The sequence below is a fragment of the Cyprinus carpio genome, chromosome B13, assembly GCF_018340385.1.
Source record: "Cyprinus carpio isolate SPL01 chromosome B13, ASM1834038v1, whole genome shotgun sequence".
Lineage (NCBI taxonomy): Eukaryota > Metazoa > Chordata > Actinopteri > Cypriniformes > Cyprinidae > Cyprinus > Cyprinus carpio.
Window position 1 is genome coordinate 14,975,180 of NC_056609.1, and position 21,882 is coordinate 14,997,061.

The 21,882-nt window shown below is 36.2% G+C and overlaps 1 protein-coding gene across 2 annotated transcripts in view; it reads left to right on the plus strand.

Annotated features, from left to right (window-relative positions):
- LOC109058918 (pro-neuregulin-3, membrane-bound isoform) overlaps nt 1-21,882 on the plus strand; it is a 282,581-nt gene that overhangs the window by 171,014 nt on the left and 89,685 nt on the right. For both annotated transcript variants that reach the window (XM_042736738.1, XM_042736737.1), the window contains exon 2: nt 2,776-2,905. In XM_042736738.1, coding sequence (XP_042592672.1) covers nt 2,776-2,905 — 130 coding nt within the window. The remainder of the gene's footprint in view (nt 1-2,775; nt 2,906-21,882) is intronic.

Sequence of the window (21,882 nt, forward strand, 5' to 3'; positions counted from 1 at the left end):
TGCTCTCTGTATTGCTGTTACTGAGCTAATCGATTCTCTGTGACCTTCACTGTATGTCAAGCCGCCAGGCACTCTGGGGGAATGTCACATCTGAGAGACGGCATCAGTGCTTGGCCCTGGGGAATCCCATCCCTTAACACTCTGCACCTGCCTCGGCCCACGGAAACAAACTAAGATAGAGGGGATGTCAGGGTCTGAGTAGATCTCCAATCTCTTAGACACTTGGCCCTATCTCACCTCCTGCCAGAGGAAACTGACAGTCTGCAGGAAACCAACCTCTGTGAATCCCAAGGAAAGGGCCCAGTAATGAAGCTGATGGGCTACTAAGCTGTTATCAATATCATCAGTGTTCTGAGGGATGACTAATGGAGATCCTGTTCACTGCAAAACCCATTTTTGCTTTGAACACAAAGCACAAGCGCTTTGCATTGATTTCGACAGCAGTTTGTCAAAAGGTCTGGCTATGCACTCAGATGCAATTATTGGAACATGAATGGAGTTTTTATTAAAAACATTTATAGTTTTATTTATTAAGGTCCCAAGATCCTCCTCGGGGCCGTTCTTTCACCTGGTGGCCTGAGTGCATGCCAAATTAGCGTCAGAGGACCTGGTGAATATCCTGAAAATTAATGAGTGTGAATATGATATCTTCCACAGCTGATACTCAAACAACGTTATTAGTGACTGCCAAAAAATCATGCAAAATGAATGTTAATTTTTGTTTATTTGTATATCACAGTTATATGAAAAATGCAATTAATCATGGTCTTCGACCCATACATAAATTCCATAAGCAATTCAAGCTTTAATGTTGGTGTTTTGTCCTACTCTGCAGTCATTATGTACAAATGGGGGCTTTTCTTTCCAAATATAGATATGTAATTAATTGGTGTAATTGATCATGACAACTCATAATTAATTTGACAAATACAAGGGTAGTTTGATTGTTTGTGCAAAGAAACAAGGCAAGTCGATTTTGTTTGTATAGCATATTTACAATACATTTTGTTTCTAAGCAGCTTTACAGAAAATCATGATGTTAGTAGTAGTATCTTAATATCTTCAGGCTTTAAAGTCACATTTAGCAGATACTGCCATAATATTGCTTTATACATGAGTGCACTGTATTATATGCGGATTAAGTTGGATGTACTGTGTATCCAACTTGATATACAGATCTATGCGATAATATAGCTTACACTTTGCAACAGTGGTAAAAATCACGTAGCTGAGATTTGCAATTGCTTTACGTGAATGTACTGTATGTATGCGGATAAAGTTAGATATATATCCAATTTTAAATGTATCACTGGCTAATATTAAACAGTCAAGCAGCTGGCATTTGCTATTCGGTATATTTTGTTTTACATGAGTGTCTTTACATGACTTTTCTGTTGGTAGGTAAAGTTGGATATATTGTAGTTGTAGGCTGAAGTAATGAATTTGTTATGTGGTGATATTGAGATTTACGTTTTGGTTCAAATGTCAATCATATTGCCCACCACAGTTTAGATGAAAATAATTGAATAATACGTATACATAGCATATTCTTTCCATGCAGAACACGGTTTGAAATGTATTATTACTGTATAGTCAATCTTGTTTGTTCGTTGTACAAGGCAACCTTCGTTCACACAGCTTTCTCCTCTAACTTCATGGTCTGTTTTAATGGCTACCATTCAAAGGGTCTTTATTTCCGGTGTGTTCAAATATTATCATCAGTCAAAGTCTCTCAGGCATATTATTAGTTCTGTTTACAGATTTTCAGCAGGTTAGCTTGCACACATTTTGAAGACCTTTAATAAGTTCAAGGTTACCTTATTATGTTGGCTTTAGCAAAGTGAACTTGGCGTCATTAATCACAATAAATTCTTTTTCCCAAATAGTAGACTCCTGTATTAATTCTAAGTAGCCAGAGAGAGTGATTACTTCATTGAACCTCATTCATCATCCTTCAGTAATGGATCAGGAGCAAAACAAATTCATGCACACTGTACAACAAGTAATAACAAGCTATGCTCAGCAGAGTAATAAGAAGACATTTGGTTCCTTGTTTCAGAAAGGTATTGATGATGTCTCTTGAATTATCTGGTAGTTATGTGGTGATCTTTGGTGTTGCTTTAAAGTGTTCTTTTTTTTTTGGTAGCCATCTGAGGAGATGTCTTGGATTATAGAGTACAGTAGAAGGTGAAGTGTTGAAAGCTATTGATTTTAATGGTGATGAAATACTCTACCAAAAGACTTCAGAGCTCTTGTACTTCTTGGCAGTGCTTAAAATGGTGTAATCCATACAGAAAGCTGGTAGATTGTGTGCTAAGATACTAAAAACATACAGTAAATACAATGTAAGGCTGATGATACACAGGGCAACTTTTTGAGTAATTTTGCCGGACAACTTTTTTTGAGCAATGTTGCTTAGGCACTTTCCCACTGAGAATGGGTTACAAATTCTGGATCGTAGGCCCTGTGTCTCACTTAGTTGCCCGTTGATGCTAACATTAACCAAAATTGCCCAGCAATATTGCTCAAAAAGTTTTTATTTTAATTTTATGGCCAAAAAAAGACAAATCTACATAAAGGTTTGTGCTTTTTTTGGTAAACTTCATCTGCAAAGTCTACAAATATGTGGCATCATACCCCATATTATGACTATTAGTCATCTACTTGGTCTCTCTGACTCACTCACCTAACCTTTTGCTCACCTGGCTGAATAATTTTTCCTCTTAATCTGTTGCATGGCATAATTTTTCTCCTCTTTTCTTCTTTATCCTTCAGCATCACCAACTCTGCCACCTTTGAAATCGGAGCATTTCAAGCCGTGTCAGGAGAAAGACCTGGCCTATTGCCTGAATGACGGGGAGTGCTTTGTCATCGAGACCCTGAGCGGCCCACACAAACACTGCAGGTATGACTGCACTTCCTGTTTCTGCGATGGTTGTCCTAGTGTTCGCTCAAGAAATAAATGCTATCACTACGGATGGGAGGCTCAGCGGTTTCAGTCCGATGACAATTCCATGTCCCATTTTCTGTTAGAATGATCCTTCTGGAACAATCTGCCAGTAAATCTCGCTCTCTCTCATTTTGTCTTCACCTTTCCCTCTCTCTCTTTCTGTCTCTCTCTTCTCTTCCGCCTCCTTTTTCCTACTCTTGTGTCTCATTGCCCTCCTCTCTGGGACTCTCGCTGTTGCATGAAGCTCTTAGTCATGCTAACGATGACAGCTTTGTCATAGCCTGAGAGCTGTCTAAGGTCCCTTCTCTGCTAATTAAAAGTGGCACTTTGCAGAAGTTCATTAGAGGCTTGTTTCGGTTCTGTGGGCTTTTTTTCAAGGTTGAAAATAGCGTTCACAAAATGGAGGCAAAGAATTTCTGACACTGATGTGTTCACCTTTTGTACGAAGCGTGAGCACCATTTTAAATAACATTTCCTGAATGTGAGGGTTCACTGCCGTAGGTTTTGCATGAGCAGTCTTTTCCTCATTTGCCTAATGGAACACAGAGACATCGCATGTTTGAAACTGAAGAGCCAAGAAGGAGCAGAAGCCAGGTGTCCTCATTTTAATCAATGGTAATTGGTGGTGTTGTTTTAGGTGGCCCATTTATTTGACTGAAGCTTAGCTAGTTCAAATGCTCTGGCTCTGATTAATTCCCTGAGCACTCTTCCCTCTCAACTTAAAGCCAAGGACATCCATGCGTCTGTCTGTTCCTCAAAGCAAGGTGGTGACGGTCTCAAAGGATCAATTCACTGGAGAGGATGGATTCTATAGAAAGATAATGCTATTAAAACTATTTGCATGGCAGGGCTTTTCAGGGCATTTTTAATCATCTACATAAAGCTAAGCAATTTGTGCTGAATTCCACTCTTTATTGATATATCAAGTAGTTTGCATGCCTGAATGATTCATGGTTGCAAAAATCAGTGCTTTTAGTCTAACAGAGAGTGGCAGGCACTGATTTGATGTGTTTGGGGTCTATATGAACTGTATTGATTCTTTATGTTGCTTTAGATGTGTTTTGAGACCCATGCTATTCAGCATGTTATATACTACTGCTTCCCCCAGACTGTCCTTAACCTTTTTTTTCTCCAGTGAATGCAACTAGTTCACCCGAAGAGTGTCTTATTATTGTTTTAATAGATTAAATGGTGTTTTGTAAGTGTGCCCTGATTTTCTTTCTAGATGTAATGATTGACTAATGGGCCATGTACCATTATGTAGTCATTATATCTAAATAAAAAGCCTGGCTGCTTGTATCTGACTGCCCTTTTTGAGTCTAGCAGAGTCTGACAGTGTAGTTTTTGTATCAAAATTAGATATGCAGGGCGGCATCAAGAGTCAACTTTCTATAACCCATTACACATTTTACATTAGATGGTTATGTGCTGCATTTTACGTCTACTGGCTCTTATTCAACACAAAGCATTATGCTTGAACTGTGCGACCAGTCACTTTCTCAGTAAGCTCACGTTTGCTCTCACCAATTTGCTGAAGTGCTATCACTGTAAGGGTACCATAGTGTTCAAAGATCTAAAAGCTATGCTAAGTACCATGTACAGACAGTGTCCTCAAAACATCTATGAGATGCATTGGCTTCCATGGCATACAGCCAGGGTCCAAACACCCGCCAAGCAGTGAATTTTAGTAAAAAGTGGCTTTGGGGAAAAAAATCATATATAATATTTATAATTTTTTTTTTTTTTTTGGAAGGTAAAGAGAAAAATTGGGGTTAGCCAGAGTTTAGCAGACATATGGAAAGAGAGAGAGTCAAAACTATGTTAAAATATAGGCACAACATGGCAACCGGTAGATGCTGCTCGCTACGAGGATAACAAATTATTAAAATAACTCTGCTTATGCATGTATGAGAGATAGGCATGACAGGTAGAGAATCCTGTTTTCTTGGCTGTTCCAAGTTAAACAATCCCTTTGTGTCTGTTGACCTAGATTCATAAAGCATTTGGATTTTTAGTTGAGCTGCCTCATCTGGTCTATAGACCTATATACACAGGAACAGGAGAGTGTTAGGGCTTATATCAATGTGATTACATAAATTTTGGATGATTGTGCATCATAACCATAATCTTAATGTGTTTTAGCAGTTTTTGGAGCAACTCATGACTCAAGCTGACAAATGTAAACTATAAACACTAAGGGGAACTCAAAGTTACAACCAAGGTATGCAGAATACCATCTCTGAACACACAACACGTCGAACCCTGAAGTAGATCAGCTAAGAACAGGAAACGGAGGCTACAATTCGCACAGGCTCACCAAAATTGGACATTAGAAGATTGGAAAAACATTGCCTGGTCTGATGAGTCTCGATTTCTTCTGCGACATTTAGATGGTAGGGTCAGAATTTGGCGTAAAAAACATGAAAGCATAGATCCATCCTGCCTTGTCTCACTGGTTCAGGCTGCTGGTGGTGATGTAATGGTGTGGGGGATATTTTCTTGGCACACTTTGGCCCCCTTAGTACCAATTGAGCATTGTTTAAATGCCACAGCCTACCTGAGTATTTTTGCTGACCATGTCCATCCCTTTATGACTACAGTTTACCCATCTTCTAATGGCTACTTCCAGCAGGATAATCCACCATGTCACAAAGCTCAAATCATCTCAGACTGGTTTCTTGAACACGACAATGTCCACAGTCACCAGATCTCAATCCAATAGAGCAGTTTTGGGATGTGGTGGAATGGGAGATTCGCATCATGGATGTGCAGCCGACAAATCTGCAGCAACTGCGTGATGCTATCATGTCAATATGGACCAAAATCTATGAGGAATGTTTCCAACACCTTGTTGAATCTATGTCATGAAGAATTAAGGCAGTTCTGAAGGCAAAAGGGGGTCCAGCCCGGTACTAGCAAGGTGTACCTAATAAAGTACCCAGTGACTGTGTGTGTGTGTGTATATATATATATATATATATATATATATATATATATATATATATATATATATATATATATATATATATATATATATATATATATATATATATATATATATATATATAAAGCCTCCTCACCTGGGCTATCACTAAGACCTCTGAGACATAAAACCCCTGTAGTGTCAATTTTTTGCCCTTTTTTCAGCCATTTTTCGACAGCTGCTAATGTTTAAAATATGTATGTAGCTTGTGAAATAGGAGTTGTTCACAAGTAAATTTTGGTTGGGTGGTTACGTGAGTCCGGTATTCATGTGTCTGTCAGTCTATCCTTAGAAAGTTTTAGAAATGGAACAGGGTTTTTTTTCCATCTTTGTTTCAATAAATGATATTTTTTCACTGTAGACAAAGCTTTGAGTTCTCAAAGTTACAACATGTTTTCATAGTGAAACTGAAAAAGAAGCATGAATAAAAGAACAATGGAAGGTGTGAAATGAAAGAAATGAAAGGAAATCTGTGAATCAGCCGAGCTGGCACTGCCAAAGCCTAAGTAAGTCACTGCTCGCTTATCCTATCCTGGAGGTCGGCGTTGGATTTCTCCTCGGCTGCTGGGTATTTGACTCTTGTTAGCGTTGAGACGGTAAGCCTCTACTGCCACAGCAACACTGCAGCAATCCCACCTGTCAGTGTGCCGCCACATGGGGCCGAAACACGAGTTGAGACCTCACGAAGCCCCCTGCCAATACCACTGCAGCTGAAGGGCCATGTGTACACTGCTAAAGGCCTTCAGTCTGAGAGGACTGTTGGGAGGGAGTGAGATCGTGAGATTAATTTCAATAGGCTGTGGTGTTGTAAGGTTTGAAATTGGATGTGAATTTTGTGGTTACAGCTTATAGCCTGAATATATGATGCAAATATAGGGAGCATTTGCAATGGGTTTTGTCAGGGGAGGGATTATGAATGCATGCAAAGCGGATTTATTGTCAAATATGCATACAAACATTGTCTCATGAATAAGCAGAGAGAGAGAGAAACAGAAATGGATGTATTATTGAGTATGCTTGTGATACTGGTTTTATTGTTAAAACATCACAACTCATCATATGAAACAAAATGCCTGCCGCTGAAAGTCTAGAATCAATGAGAGGAAAATTCACAAAGATGGAAGCCATTTTCGTGTCTCTATCTTCCAATTTGCAATTCATTGATCCGGAACAGTGAGAGTTGGCGTTCCCCAGACATTATAAAAGGCTTTTCTCTAGTCTTTGGTCCAGTTCACCGACAAGTGGCCTATTTTGTTAGACTAGAGGACATTACATCTGATACAGTGGTTCTTAACTGGTAGATCAGCACCCAAAAATGAGTCTGATAGGGATGGATAGCAGGGAAAAACAATGCTAAATGCAACTAACTATACAGGTATCTACCATTAGGATAGGAAAATACATTTAAAATGCATTTAAATGGGAGCACAGTATATGTACACTATTGTTCAGATGTTTATATATATATATATATATATATATATGTGTGTGTGTGTGTGTGTGTGTGTGTGTGTATCAAATCCATTCATTCAGCAGGGACAGTACTATATACATTCATAATGTTACAAAGGATTTATTTTTTAAATAAATGCTGTTCTTTGAACTTTCTGTAAAAATCCTGAAAAAAGTTACAGTTTTCCACAAAAATATAAACAAGCACCCCTGTTTTTACTTTGATAATAATAAATAATGTTTTTTTTTTTAAGCACCATGCCATTTAATCTAGTTATAAGTACTTTATTTTTGGGATCTGATTACGTAATCCAGATGACATGTAATCAGTTGTGATGAACACTGTACATTGTGCTGTAATCACAGACTTAAAATTTAAGAAGAGCGATGAAATCATTGAGCACTAAACACTGAAAGGTTTTGTGAACATACTTTCCAAGAACCCAACTAGCAGCAGCGGGGATCCTGTTAGTCAATGCTTGTGGCACAGAGCCCCAAAAGGACACCTATTCTAGTAGCTTTGCATGCCTCTGATACAAACATTATAAAGATTAGACTTTCCTTTCAGCTGCTGTGTTGCTTATGTACTACAGCAACCGCTGTTGCCTTGAGAGTTGAAGATAGAGTGCGGTTACACATTAGAAAAAAAGATTATGTTAACCTCACAGCCCTGTAACCTCAGCAGATGTTTTGCAGTGCTTTTCTCTGATTTGCCTTCTTTTCGCTAAATATGCTACACTCTTTGATACACGTAAGGTTTGCCTTTGAAGATTCTGCCACTGTGGATAAGCCAAGATGTTTCTGTGCCAAATCTGAGGCATAGAAAAGCCCTCCTCTTATCAGGCCCAACATGACCTTCCCATGCTGAACGAAGCACAACAGTAGGTTTCCATGTGATGGTCATCCACCCATGTTATGGAATAAGATAGCGATGATGTGATATCTGACAAGGTAAAACTTATAACTGTGTGTAGAGAAAAGAATTTATTTCACGCCACTTCAGAGCACCTCATCCTTGAAAAGCTATCCTGAGACTCAATGCCCTGGCAGGTCAGATTAGAGGAAAAGAGAGTGTTAGAGAGCTCTTCTGTGAAGTGCAAAGGAAAGTAAAATGAATCTGAATTAGTTTCTAGCACATTTTAATGCCAATGTTATTTTCCAGAACTGGATAAAGGTTTTGCGTATCTGAGCAAGCTGTGATCTCCTATTATAAAAACAGATAGTTCTGCAGTTCCAGCTGTATTTTATCACTCGAGTTATAGTCACAGCTACTGTATGACCTGTTAACCATATCTGCATATTATTTATTTATTTATTTATTTATTTATTGTTGCATAGCAACATTCTGTTATATTAGGGAAAAACAGAACAATTACACTTAATTTGATTAATTAAATTGTTTTTAAATGAAAATGTCTTTATTTTTGATGTATTTATTATTTATTCAAGTTTTTAATCAAGATTTAATTTAATGAATTAAAAAATATAAAAAAATATTAATTTTATAAGTATATTGGGAAAGTATTTTTACAGCACTTATTTTTTTGGATTCGCTAGATCAATTTTAAATAATTATAAATAATTAAGGTGCAAATATTTCATTTTTTTAATTATCAGGCACTCATAAAAGTTATAATACAATTTATTATTATATCAAATGACTAATAAATTGCTGTTTAAAATATTTTGGAGTGTAGCTTGTCAGTATGCTTGTACAAGACTGAAATTTCAACCTTTATGCTTTCTGCATCTGACGTGATGGTTTGAAGTGGTGTCTGTATCAGAAACAATTCAAGCAGGACTGGAAATAGAAAAAGCTAATATTCTTTAGCCAGACAGAGACACATAGTAAAGAGCCCTTAGAGAAGAGAAGGCAAACGAAAACATGAAACATAGTAAGAGGAATATATAGGAAAAGAAAATTGTGAAAAGGTTTTGAGATCTTTGGTAAAGACATAGGTGTCTGCAAGTGATACGGTGCAGAAAAAAAAAAAGGAGATGTGGGATAGTTTGAAAGAAGATTTGCAGAATGATAGGAGTGGATAAGAGATGTTTTGCAAGGATAAAAAGTAAAGAAACAAGTGGTGAAAAGAGGTTTAGATGGCAGAGGAGCACTTCTGTTTTTAGAGGGCTCATTTTTCGCTCTCGCAGGTGAGCGTCGTCTTAACGAGGTTGAAACTGCTGGAAATTGAATGCACTTGTAATTTCAATCACTCGTGCAGGAGGCTGCATGCACACACACTTGAATCAGAATGTAAATTCTGTTTCATAATTCATTTCAAGCACTTGTCGCATGTCAAACCGCAGCCTTACTCAACCAAAACAACAAAAAAAAAAATCATTAATTTTCAGCGTCAAATGGAAATACATGAGGATTTGTGAAGGGGAGACTCTAAAGCCTAAATGAAATGATTTTTTTTTTCTCTTTTTCATTTTCTCTGCTACAGATGCATTACCTCCACCAGCAGTCATCCAATCAGCAGTCTCTCTTATTCTATACCATATGTGGGGTTTAGATATTTCAGTTGCCCCCACAAACTCTATTTCATGCGGCGCTGATAAAATATCTAGTGGAACAATACAAACAGCAAGAGCACAGCCTTGTCTTATAACGCCTTGTTCTCAAGGTCTACATTTTCCTTAAGGACAGCCAGTTAACAGCAAACACTTTTCATGATAAATGTTAGAGACTTTTGTAGCTCTGATGTGAAGTGCAATCTACTTTATGCTGGTGGATAAAACATTCCGTTTTCTTATACGTGTATGTTTCACTCAACCAATGACAGTGAAAGCAGAGATTAAGAGAAAAACATTATGTACTCAACCTTTGTGCAGTTTGTCTCCCAAAGTGACGGCTCATTTCAACAAGCATGCTAGTAATCCAAGCACACCCTTAGGGCTCTGCCTTATATATACTGCATCCTAATGAATCTTATTATTTAATGGTGTCTTTTTTTAGAAGCAGCATGAATGCAGTCTAGTAATTGGCCTTAACTATAAGTTAAATAACAGTATTAAACAAACACAATGTTGTTACATATTTCATTATTTTTTTTTTTATGAAATACTACTAGCAAAGTAATTAATCTTGTCATATGTACAACCTGTTTAACCCAACTCATTAGAATCATTTGTTCGGGAATGGAATAACACTGGTTGTGCTGTATGTTGCTGCATGTTTACTAAAAAGAAACAACTTATTGGAATCATTCTCAGTTCTCTACCTTAAGTGTGTTGATACTATAGTGTGTTTTGATACGTTTCTAACCATTTGCTGAACTCTTACTCCCTCACAACAAGCCAGAGAGCTGTGGTGGGATCTTTTGATTGTAACCAGCCCTTCTCTAAAGCCCACTTTAGTGAATAATTCTCCCTGATTAAGTCATGATTAGGATCACTCTGTTAATCTAGCCCCGCTCTCGCCCAAGGCTAGAGTTCAGTCAGAATGCAATTTCCTTACCTCTTGAAGTTTCAATTGATTTGTGTTGACTCCATTGTTATTTCTAATTAATATGGTTTAACAAGATAATTGTGCAATTGTATTAGCTAGCTTTGCCTGATAAATAGCAGGGAATTTCCAATTAACATGCATGCAATCGGTACAATTCAAAGTGCAGTTCCTTTTTCCGGCTATAAAGAGCAGGTCAAATGTGCAGATCTTGCGTGCCTTTCACTACCCTTCATATTGTGTGTGTGTGCAGGAAGCCGATAATAAACAGTAAAGCCCTGATTGACTAACGGTTTGTTTAAAAATAGCATGCACAGAAAACATCTGATGAATAGGGTCTGCTGAGGAGCGCGTCTTTCAGATGCACAAAATAGTGTATCGTGCAGTTCCTGATGGTTTCCCTTAGAGAATGTAATTTGGGGCGTGCCTATATGAATAAGGAAAATAAAAAAGAATGTGCAATGCAAATATATTAAAGAGCATAAATGATTTTCCATGCCTGGAAGTCTTTTCTAAAACAACGGTGTGCATAATAATTTAACAGGTATTATACTAATATGTCTTGAGCAACAAAAAAGAGCCTTTGGACAGAAAAATATGTAAATGTATCCAATACTGTCAAACTGCTGACATGCATTAACCCAATTATAGATCACAAAATGTGATAGATTGTTGTAAAACTGCTTAACTTACTAAAAATGCTGATAATTTGGGATCTCCTTAAATATTCTCAAATTGTCTGGTTACCTCTTATTCTTGTGTGAATTTCTTTTTCACAGATTTGACAGACCTGGTTGTACATCAGTGTTCAACAGTGGTTAGGAGAGTTTGAGGTTTGAAGTTCAGATTTTGCTTTGGTATAAATCCATAATTCAGTGTTTAAAAGTGTGAAGAATACTGCAGTTTCTTAAGGTAAGCAACCAGATTGACTTGAGCTCTCTGATAAATTATTTCACCCAGTATAGAAATTGTGATATGAAACTCTCTGAACCCCTGGTATTTAGACTAGACTACAAGTAAACATTTCAGTTTGGGTGTTTCCACCCTGTTTGCAAATTTTTCTTAGTAAATAACCAATTGTTGCACAAACAACATCTAGAAGTCTAAGTGTAATGTTTGATCAGAAAGAGTCACTAACCTACACATTTACATATCCAAACACATTTACTGTAATAACACCACTTACATTCGCTGAAACTTGACAATTGGCACATTGGGTTTGTTTACCTTCCAATCTTACTGCTGTCTGCTTTTCCTGACAGGCCAAGAGAGAAAATGAGAGGAGATGGGAAGCGCATTACACACAAATAACATGAGAAACCTCTTTGTTAATGTGCAAAACAAAGTAACATAACCCCAAAGCTGCTGGTGTATATGAGGGTGAGAGAAATACAGTTTCTAAGCAAGGCAACCCTTTCAAGTCAAGAAGTTTGAAATGCTAATTGCATGCAAATGAATGCAAATGAACCCTTCTTTCCCCTCAAATTCTTATTTCATTTGTGTGGAACCATGCAAAAGCACAGTGATTTTCTTCTATAAATAACTAAACCAGAGCAAATGAAAAGATAATAATAAAAAAAAGTCTGGGCAGGCTTCCATTGGCCGCCCAAAAAATACCTTTCAAACCTTGAAAATGTTATTTGCTATTAAGAGATATAGACGAGACAGTCTACAGCAATGCAGAAATGCAAAAGTAAAGTTATATTTTTTATTTTTTATTTTTAAAGAATCAGAAGTAGAGGAGTAATGCCAGATATAGAGTAAGGCTGCAGTGTTTTGCAAGGCTAACCCCAGGCCAAATACAGTGATGAATGTATTCATTTGAGCTCTTACTATTAAATTAGTATGTCACTGAAAGGTTAACCTTTTCTGTCTCTGCTTGCATCTATCTATCAATCTATTTATAGTTCAGCGCACATGAATGAAATAGATATAGAGTCTAGAGGGCATTCAGCATCTACTGTACCTATCCTGTCCTCTTATCTGGGAAGTTGTATTCATCTTTTTCCTGCACCATATAGATCTGTCAGTGTGTCTCACTTTGATGATGTAATTGTTATTCTGTGTCTTACTGACAACCAGCTGCCTGCTAGATGTTTTGTGCTATTCTCCAGCTGTAATGTATTTGTTTTCTGTTGTAAATTCAAATTGGTGGTGTTTACTGTCATTTTCCTTTGTAAAAATGGAGTATAAAATTCTAATTATAGAATTAAGTCACCCATGTACTCTTTAGGTAAGAAAGTGTACCGTTAATGTACTAATATGCATAATTTTGGCATAAATAAGAGATTATGAATAAACATAAGGGGATCATCATGTTGAAGTATGTTATCAAAAGTTTAAAAACTATTTACCATTATACCACAGCTCTGACATTTTCTTTTTCAGCTTTTTACATTTCTGTTTTTGTATTTTTCTTTCCATCTCTGCCTTTGCTTGAAAGCTGTTCAGCTCTCAGCATTCTGATATGAACTGTAAGGTTGCTTCCCCTTAATAGTAAAATAAACAGTTGCTGTTCTTAATAGCCTAGAGACAACACATTTAAGTATTCTGGGTTTATAGATATTTTGCTTTAGTAACGCTTCAACCTGTCAACCGTTAAATGTTTACAGTTTAAAAGTTTTGAAAATCCCCTATGCAGGTGTTTGCTCTCTCGCGTCATGTCAACATCTCTTAGCGATTCAGTGAGCTGTTGCCAAGGTACCTTGCACCAGAGATGTTTGTTTATTTGCTCGTTTTATTCTGAACCCATTATTTAGCTTGTTGAGAATAAGTGTACAGACAGTCACACACACACGCTCATACAGACACACTCAGACACACTTTTTCTCCAAGGGGAGTTTATAGTGACACTTTTCAAGGTCTTCAGGTTTTAACTGAATTTTTCTAAAAGTTTTGACAACTTTGTGCATGATCTTAAACAGTAATACTATGAGCATCGGCATTTGCCATTTAAATTCAGCAACTAAATTGGAATTTATAAAGGGGTTCTCAGTACAATTCCTGAATTTATTGAATTTGAAGTGAGATAGTAAACAAGATGTGGAATTGCAATTCTAATTTGAATGTAAGGGAGTAGAAATTGAAGTTAAATTAAATTTATGCATTTAGCAGATGCTTTTATCCAAAGCGACTTACAGTGCATTCAAGCTATCGATTTTTACTTATCATGTGTTCCCGGGGAATCGAACCCCCAACCTTGCGCTTGGTAACGCAATGCTCTATCACTTGAACTACAGGAGCACTAAGTTCAAAGAAATTCATTCAAATTATCATTTTTAAAAACTTTGCATGTTTACTTAGACTTTTTTAATGTTTAAAAAGCTTTGAAATAAATTTCAGAGGCAGTCATTTTATGCCTTTTATTCTTAAATACAAAAAGCATCAAATCTTTTAAAATACTGTTCATAATGAGTTTCCTTTCAGTTCAATGTCCTACAGCAGTATCTCTGTTAGTGATAATATGTTTTCATAATGTGCCTGAGTACTATAGTAGTCTAGTCTTTAACATACTTCATGAATGTATAAGCGTCATAATGAAAGGCTTGACCTTTGAGCCATTATATGAAGTGCACAAAGCATGCCATTGCATTGCGATAACAGCAGCAACTACATTATTGAATGCATATGTATTCAAAGGACTTAGATAAAGAGAACTTGTATGGAATGGAAGCAACTTCACCTGACTCTAATTGGATGAAGCCCTTTAAAAGCTAAATAAATCATATTTCTATTATCCTCATGACACTAAGTGTTGATAAGTGCACTGCCCTTTGCAAATCAGCAAGCTCTAGTTCTCTATGCCTATTGCACTTAATAATGGAGCGTCAGTGTGAGAGCTGAGTACCCTGACTGCATGCAATTTGCAGGACAATTTGGCGTATCTGGAAAGTTCATGAGAGGAAATGAAAGACGACTTGAGGCATTCCCATAACTAAAATCTAATTGCGATTGCATATATTTTCAACACACTAACCTGACCATATCAGTGTGCGTACAGCACAATAGCCCACAATACTGTGGATGCGTTACTGCTTCCTATATTTGGAAATCACTTTTTACTTCTCAGAGGATTGGAATTGGAAGTAGTTGTGTGTGATTATTGAAACCTTCAACTCACTTCAAATGCAGTCAGAACCATGATCAAACATCAGCTAAATTGGAGCTGGCAAACACCAATACCGAAGCATAATATCTTTATATATAGGGACATGAGTGCAATTGTGTCATTCTTTTTCATTTTGTTCTACAGAGGCATCTGCTTTATTGCACACTGAAGAGCTTTTGATGTAGTCCAGGATCTTTTCTGTCTTAACTCAAACCCGGGAATTCATTGCTTGTGAGTAATGGCAAGCATGTCACGCCGCTAGCCTTGGCATCCATCACTGAACCACACCACAAAACCTCTCTATTCACGAACACGACAGGACATCAAGCGTATTCATGAGTCTGATTCACAGAACCGCTCTGTTCCTACCAACACCGACTGTATTCATCTAACTTTTTAATGCTTTTTTCTGTTTTCCAAAGCTATAGGATTTAAATCTCTTATTTTCTGTTACAATTAAATTGAACTGTTGCCATGACGATAAAAAGACTGCAAAAGGGGAAAAAAATTGAAAAAAGTAGAAAAAAAACTAAACAGAGAGCAAGGGGCTAAAAGGCTTATTATTACTATATATATTCTTTTTAATTTAAAATTAAATGATTAACATTATAATTTGAGTGAAATATTATAATAAACAAATATTATTTTATTACCTAATTATTACATATATTCATAATTTTGATTACAGACTTATTTTAATATGTATACTGTATATTCGTAGGTGTGTGCATGTATTAGTGCTGTCAAACGATTAATCATGATTACGTAATATATGTATGTGTACTGTGTATATTATGTATATATAAATATACACACATACAGTAAATATTTTGAAAATATTTACATGTATGTATATATTTGTATATTTATATTTTATATTCTGTATAAATATATTCAATATATAAACAACACGTTTCTTAAATATATGCATGCATGTGTTTGCATATATATATATATATATATATATATATATATATATATATATATATATATATATATATATATATATATATATATATACACACACAATAAATATACACAGTAACCACACCTACGTATATAAAAAAAAAAAAAAAAAAAAAAAAAAACGTTTAATTTGGATGCAATTAATTGTTTGACAACACTAGTGTATGTGTGTGTGTGTATGTATATATATATATATATATATATATATATATATATATATATATAGCATACTTGTTTTGTTTTTAGATTTCATTTTGTATTTGCATATTTTGGTTTGGATTTTGTTTCGTTTTTTTGTTTTACATACTATTCTGACTGGTCTGCTTGACTAACAATAAACCGTTCTATATTTATATAGGTCTTTCAGTGTATAAAAATACTTCTTAATAAGGCATATACTCATGCTTTATGCTTTGAGAAAAAAAAATCAATATATTTTGAACAGCCCTTTTGGCCCCAATTTTTCTATGCTACAGACATATAAACAATACACCAAAAACTACTGTATTTTGTTTCAAACGTTTCTTCAAAGAAAATGAAAACATTTAAGGTTCCTCCATGCACGGGGAATAAACTATATTATTTTGACCCATAACACTGCTGGGTAAACATGTGTGGCTCGATTCCAGATCTCTTTTTGGAATGAAAGTTGCTAAAACTAGCGACCTTGCACCTGTTCCCGCATAGCAGGCTGGCCTAAGTTATATTTCCACAAACCTGCAGGCCAAGCAGACTGACATAATGGAATTTAAAAGAATCAACAGAGATTTGAAGAGCTCACAGAGGTGGCGCGATAGCCTGCAGACACGGTTGGAAAACAAACACACAGTTCCTCACCTCACATTGAAATATGGCTCATTTCATCTCACTGCTTTCCACATCTGTCACGACTTAAGTTTTTTTCTTGACATGCACAGTGCCCACTGCAATGGATTTCCTTGCCAGTAAAGCATGTGGGTACAACAGTGTCAATGGTGTGACCCTAAAGACAGATTCCAGTGAAAATTACACATCATCACTTTCTGTCTTGCCAAAGAGCCTTTTCATTCATCATCTGTGTTGTCAACAAGGTTCATAAGACTGCAGCTATGTAATCCAGGATAGCATTTGTAATAATATGAGCAAATCAGAGAATAATGACCCAATGAGAAGACGTGAAACAGCAGAAATATGTGTCTAGCTGGTGGAATAAGCTTGAAGTGAGGAACTCTAAATGTGCCTAATTATGCCTCTCAGTTTTCCTCACCCACTCTACTCTAAAAAGAGAATAGCTAAAATGCGTCACAAGTGGCAACTGTATCTGTTTCTGCCATTAAAAATACATTAGTAAAACAGAATGAAGAACAGTTATGGATTCTTGGCCTCTCAGCCTCTGTCTACTTTCTGTGTGATGTGAATGAATGCACCACTTGCGTATTAAATTGAGGTTATATGTGCCTCATACGCTTCTGAATGAGTTCAATCTTCAGATATCTGTCAGCAAATGATTCTTCTGTAGCATGCGTTACCTTGAAGGTTGTTCGACTCAAATGACCACTAATTACACACAATGTATATTAAATACTGCAATGATGAATATATAGTAAAAAGAATTAGGAATGTTGTGCAGTACTTATGAAGCAGAACAAAAATCTGTAGTTTTTACCCATTGGTAGTACATGAAAGGATGCAGGCTTAATCATTCTGGCCTCCAAAGAATTTAATCCATAGTTTGTAGGCATTGAAAGCTTTTATATCTCTCTTCACCAACAATGCAACTGCTGATATAATTATGAAACCATTAGGTTTATTACAGAAGGAACTGCACTTTATACAGGAAATGGTGAAGTGATAGTTCACCCCAAAATGAACATTTTCATCATTTACTTACATTCTTATCTTCTTCTAAACCTGTATGACTTACTTTCTCCTGTGGAACACAAAATATATATTTTAGGTAGAGTATCATGGACTAACCATCTCAGTTAACATTCACTTTCATTTCATCTTTTTTCCAGAAAAAATAAAAATAAAAAATCAATGCAACTGAACAGTGACTGAGCCTTTTATCCTGTCAAACATCTAATCAGACAACCATATATTATGAAAAAATGTAACTATTTTATAAGGTGTCGATGTCATATGAATGAATGCGATTTGTATGGAAATATTTTACATTGGAAGAATGTTTATGAGAGTGCAGTATTGGGTAGCCAATGACCTAATGATGCTTTAAAGACAAAGAGCAGGCTGTGATATGATATGCCGTTATGTTATAGCTCTTAATGTATCATTAAATTGTTCTCTGCTCTCACTTTCTCTTAAGGGAGATCATGACTAGACATAACAGGAGCAGTGTTACATTGTATGAGTATGACTCAGTTTGTCTGTGTTTATTCTTGTAAAAAATCTGGCAAAATAACTTTGCACTTTCATAACTGCAGGGTTAAGTTTTACAACACTCAAACTGCAAAATAAATCAATCATAAATGTATCGCGTTTGTTTGCCACAGCTGTACACATTCATGTACTAAAAAATGCAGTCAGACTTTGTTACATGCCTGCGGTTCTTCTTGCTGTGTATTTACATAAGTTACACCATCATTTTGAGTCTGTTTATGTTATAGATTACTTTACTGTCCTGAAAACAGAACTTAGAGAGCTGTAAGGAGCAGTCAAGAGGGGTTTGCTAGTGTTCACTGCATGGTCTTAAGCTGCTGGACACTGGAGAGCTAAGACTGAAGGTTTTACTGTGGTGACAAAGTAACTTTATTACTCCCTATTAGTGTACAGCATGGAGGCGTATGGAGATGTAAAAGGGCAGATCGATGTGGTGCAATGTGGTAAAGTGAATGACCCGCAATGTGTTTAATAAATCTGAGCGTCTTTGAGGAACGTTCGACCATCCTGAGCCATTAACTTGTGTGCCTAAACACCAGTGACTTATACAGTATAGATCGTTCTCTCCTGTCTGTTGCATAGTGAGGCTCTTGAGTACAGCACTGTGCCATGCTCTATCTGTATTTATAGTTACATACATGAGGTTGATAACATGCTTTATAGCTTAATATGAAAACCCATTTCACAACAGAAGTCTGTGGGCATAATTACTATACCACAGGCTTCTAGAAAGATGTGTGTATTCGTGTAATTTGCTCAGTGCCTCTCAGGATATTTAATTCTTGTACAAACAGCACCATGTAATTATGACCCCATATTCCAATTCATGCACCACTGTTTGTGTCATATTTTCCAGGGACTTATGGGAGCCTGATACTGTGTGTCACTAGGTTTTTCCATGGGGAATTAATGTAATGAAGAGGGCCGATCTGTAGCAGTATTTGCTCAAGCTGCAATACAGCAGTGAGTTTATGTAGTATTTCTGAAGCAGTGCCTGTCAACGTATAGAGGGCAGCAATGCTCAGACTCTACAGCAGGTGTGTCCAGTGTTGTTTATTTTTTTTTTTTTATTATTTTATTTTATTAAAAATAAAATTTTATGGACCCCATCATATTTCATTTGTTTTACGATTTTTTTTCTGCACAACAAATTATGTTGATTGCGCTCTTTCATAGTATTCTGGTCATATTAAAATGCATCAATATGACTGAATATAAAGAGGAAATATGAAACAAAATAAATGTATACACGTTGGTGTATTCTTGGGTATTCATTATTTTCAGGTAAAGGAACTATTTGTACCTGATCTGACCCTTAAAAGGACTTTCGCTGATTTTTTTTTTTTTTTTTTTAAATATATAAATATAAAACCCGGTCATTTAGATGATACCACATGAAAGTAATTTTAAAAGGTTACTTATTTTATTTCATTTTCTATTACAATATACATAATGGAATAGGGATGGTAAGATTGTTTGCATCGGTGCATCGGCATAAAAGGTAACTATGCGATGCATCGATTTAAAAATGTGTGCATCGGTTACAAGTTGGCATTTGTATTGTGATGCATATCGCAATTAACATATTTGCATTGGTAAAGTTAATACTTAAGTTAATTTATGATTTGTTGTCTGTCTGAATCAAAAAAATAAAAGCAAACGATCTGTAATATATTGAATTGTGTAGCATCATATTTTTTTTTCCATTTCGTCGTATTGCATTGAATTGGATTGTGTTGAATCGCACTGCATCGTAATGGGGTGAATCGTATCACATCGGTAGCTGCTTTAAATGTATCTTTAATGCATCATATTGCTGGCTATACATCGAGATGTGTCTCGCACCAGCCTCAGAGATGCACATCCCTGTTATGAAAGTATAAAATAAAACTCCTGCGGAATTCTTATGTTCTGGAAGTATTTTGTAGATAACTTCAACCCTCTGTCATGACAACTTTGCAATCAGGGTTTGAATGTGACATATCAGCAAGTCATTGTTTTCCTGTTCATTCCAGAAGATGTGCTGCTTTTGATTGCTTCCCTGCAACTTTTTTGTCCGTTTCTCATTTTCTCTGAAACTTTTGCTGCACTGATTAAACAGCAAATGTGCTATGGCTTGCCAAGATCACAGATTCCTGCTCTGGGTTTGATATTCTCCATGCTCTTTCTCTCTTCCCCTCCACTTCGATTCCTGCTTCCTTTATGTCTGTTACATCATGTCCGACAAGATTCTAGCATCAGGCAATTTGTTTGTCCACACTAAAAGAGAAAATATGGTGCAACACATCAAGATCACAGCTAATCAGAATGATGTGGATGAGTACCAGACAAGTAGAAAATGTTGTGTCACTTATTCTTGCTATGGCTGGTTTAAATAAAAACTGATGAAAATGATACAGATGAAATTGTTTTTCTCACTTGTCACCTTATGGCACTTTGCAAATTCAGGACATGGTGTTGTTTTGTTTTCTATACCAGAGCTCTCCTCATGCTATCTTTAATTAAACAAGTTAGTTATGTTTCTCTAATTGAATTGGACAAGCAGTGTTCCATGAGGTTTGACATTTATTATAACAACACTGGGACTTTTCACTGTTTGTACCAATATACTTGTCTGGTGTTTGTGAGTTGTAAGTAGTGCCGAGTGGAGCTGTGTGATTTTGCCTGGAGCAAAGAGTGTTTGTTTTTTATTTAAATATTGAAGTGCTGGTGATTTCTCTAGCTTCAGGATTGCTCAAAGCGGGGTTTCTTCTACGAGTTAGCATGGAAAGAGGGGAAAATAGAAAACCCGGAGTGGAGCTGGAGCAGCGTTATTGCGATAAATGCTGTTGCGCAATTGTGCTTGTATTGTTTGGCGAAAGGCAAAGCTTTTTTATTTTTTTTTTTCTTATTTTAGTTTTTTCTATAAAGGTGACAAAAGGCACTGGACGATTCACAATTTAGCTTAAAGCAGAATTTGACATTTTGTTAGTTTTTTTTACAATATACCTTTAGATCTAAAAGAGAAATGAAACAGAAGTAGTAGTTAGAACATTCGACATTGAATTGAATCAAATTGAAAATTGAATCAAATAGAAAGCTTGTGAATCAAAGTTGAATCAGATCATGAACTTTTGTCAAACCAGCCCTAATCATAGGTGAAGCACACTTGACAGAGGATGTAAATAAGGATTAAAGTTGTTCAGAAGCCTGATAGCATTGTCATGTTGTGTAGCTCATATGTGAGCTTTGTATCAGATGTGTTTTTTCAAGACTGAAAGGTGCAGCGAGCTGTAGGAAAGTTCTCCTGCAACTTCTTTTAAACCAGATGTGCAGAATGAAGCTCCTGAAGTCTCGTCTTTTAAATTATTGCAGAGATCCTGAAAATCACTGTTCAAGGTACAATAGCTCAAGTCAGTTGCCTGGCAACTGCTGTCATAGCTTTGCTACCGATACGAACATTGAGTAGAAGATGAAAGTATTTTTTTTTTTTTTTTTTTTTTTAATTAAACTTTAGCAGACATCATAAACTCAGTAATGAGAGAGATGGGACTTTTTTAGGACTAAGTAATGCCCTTGTGTTTTCTACATGAATGCTGCCCTTCTCTTAAAATTGT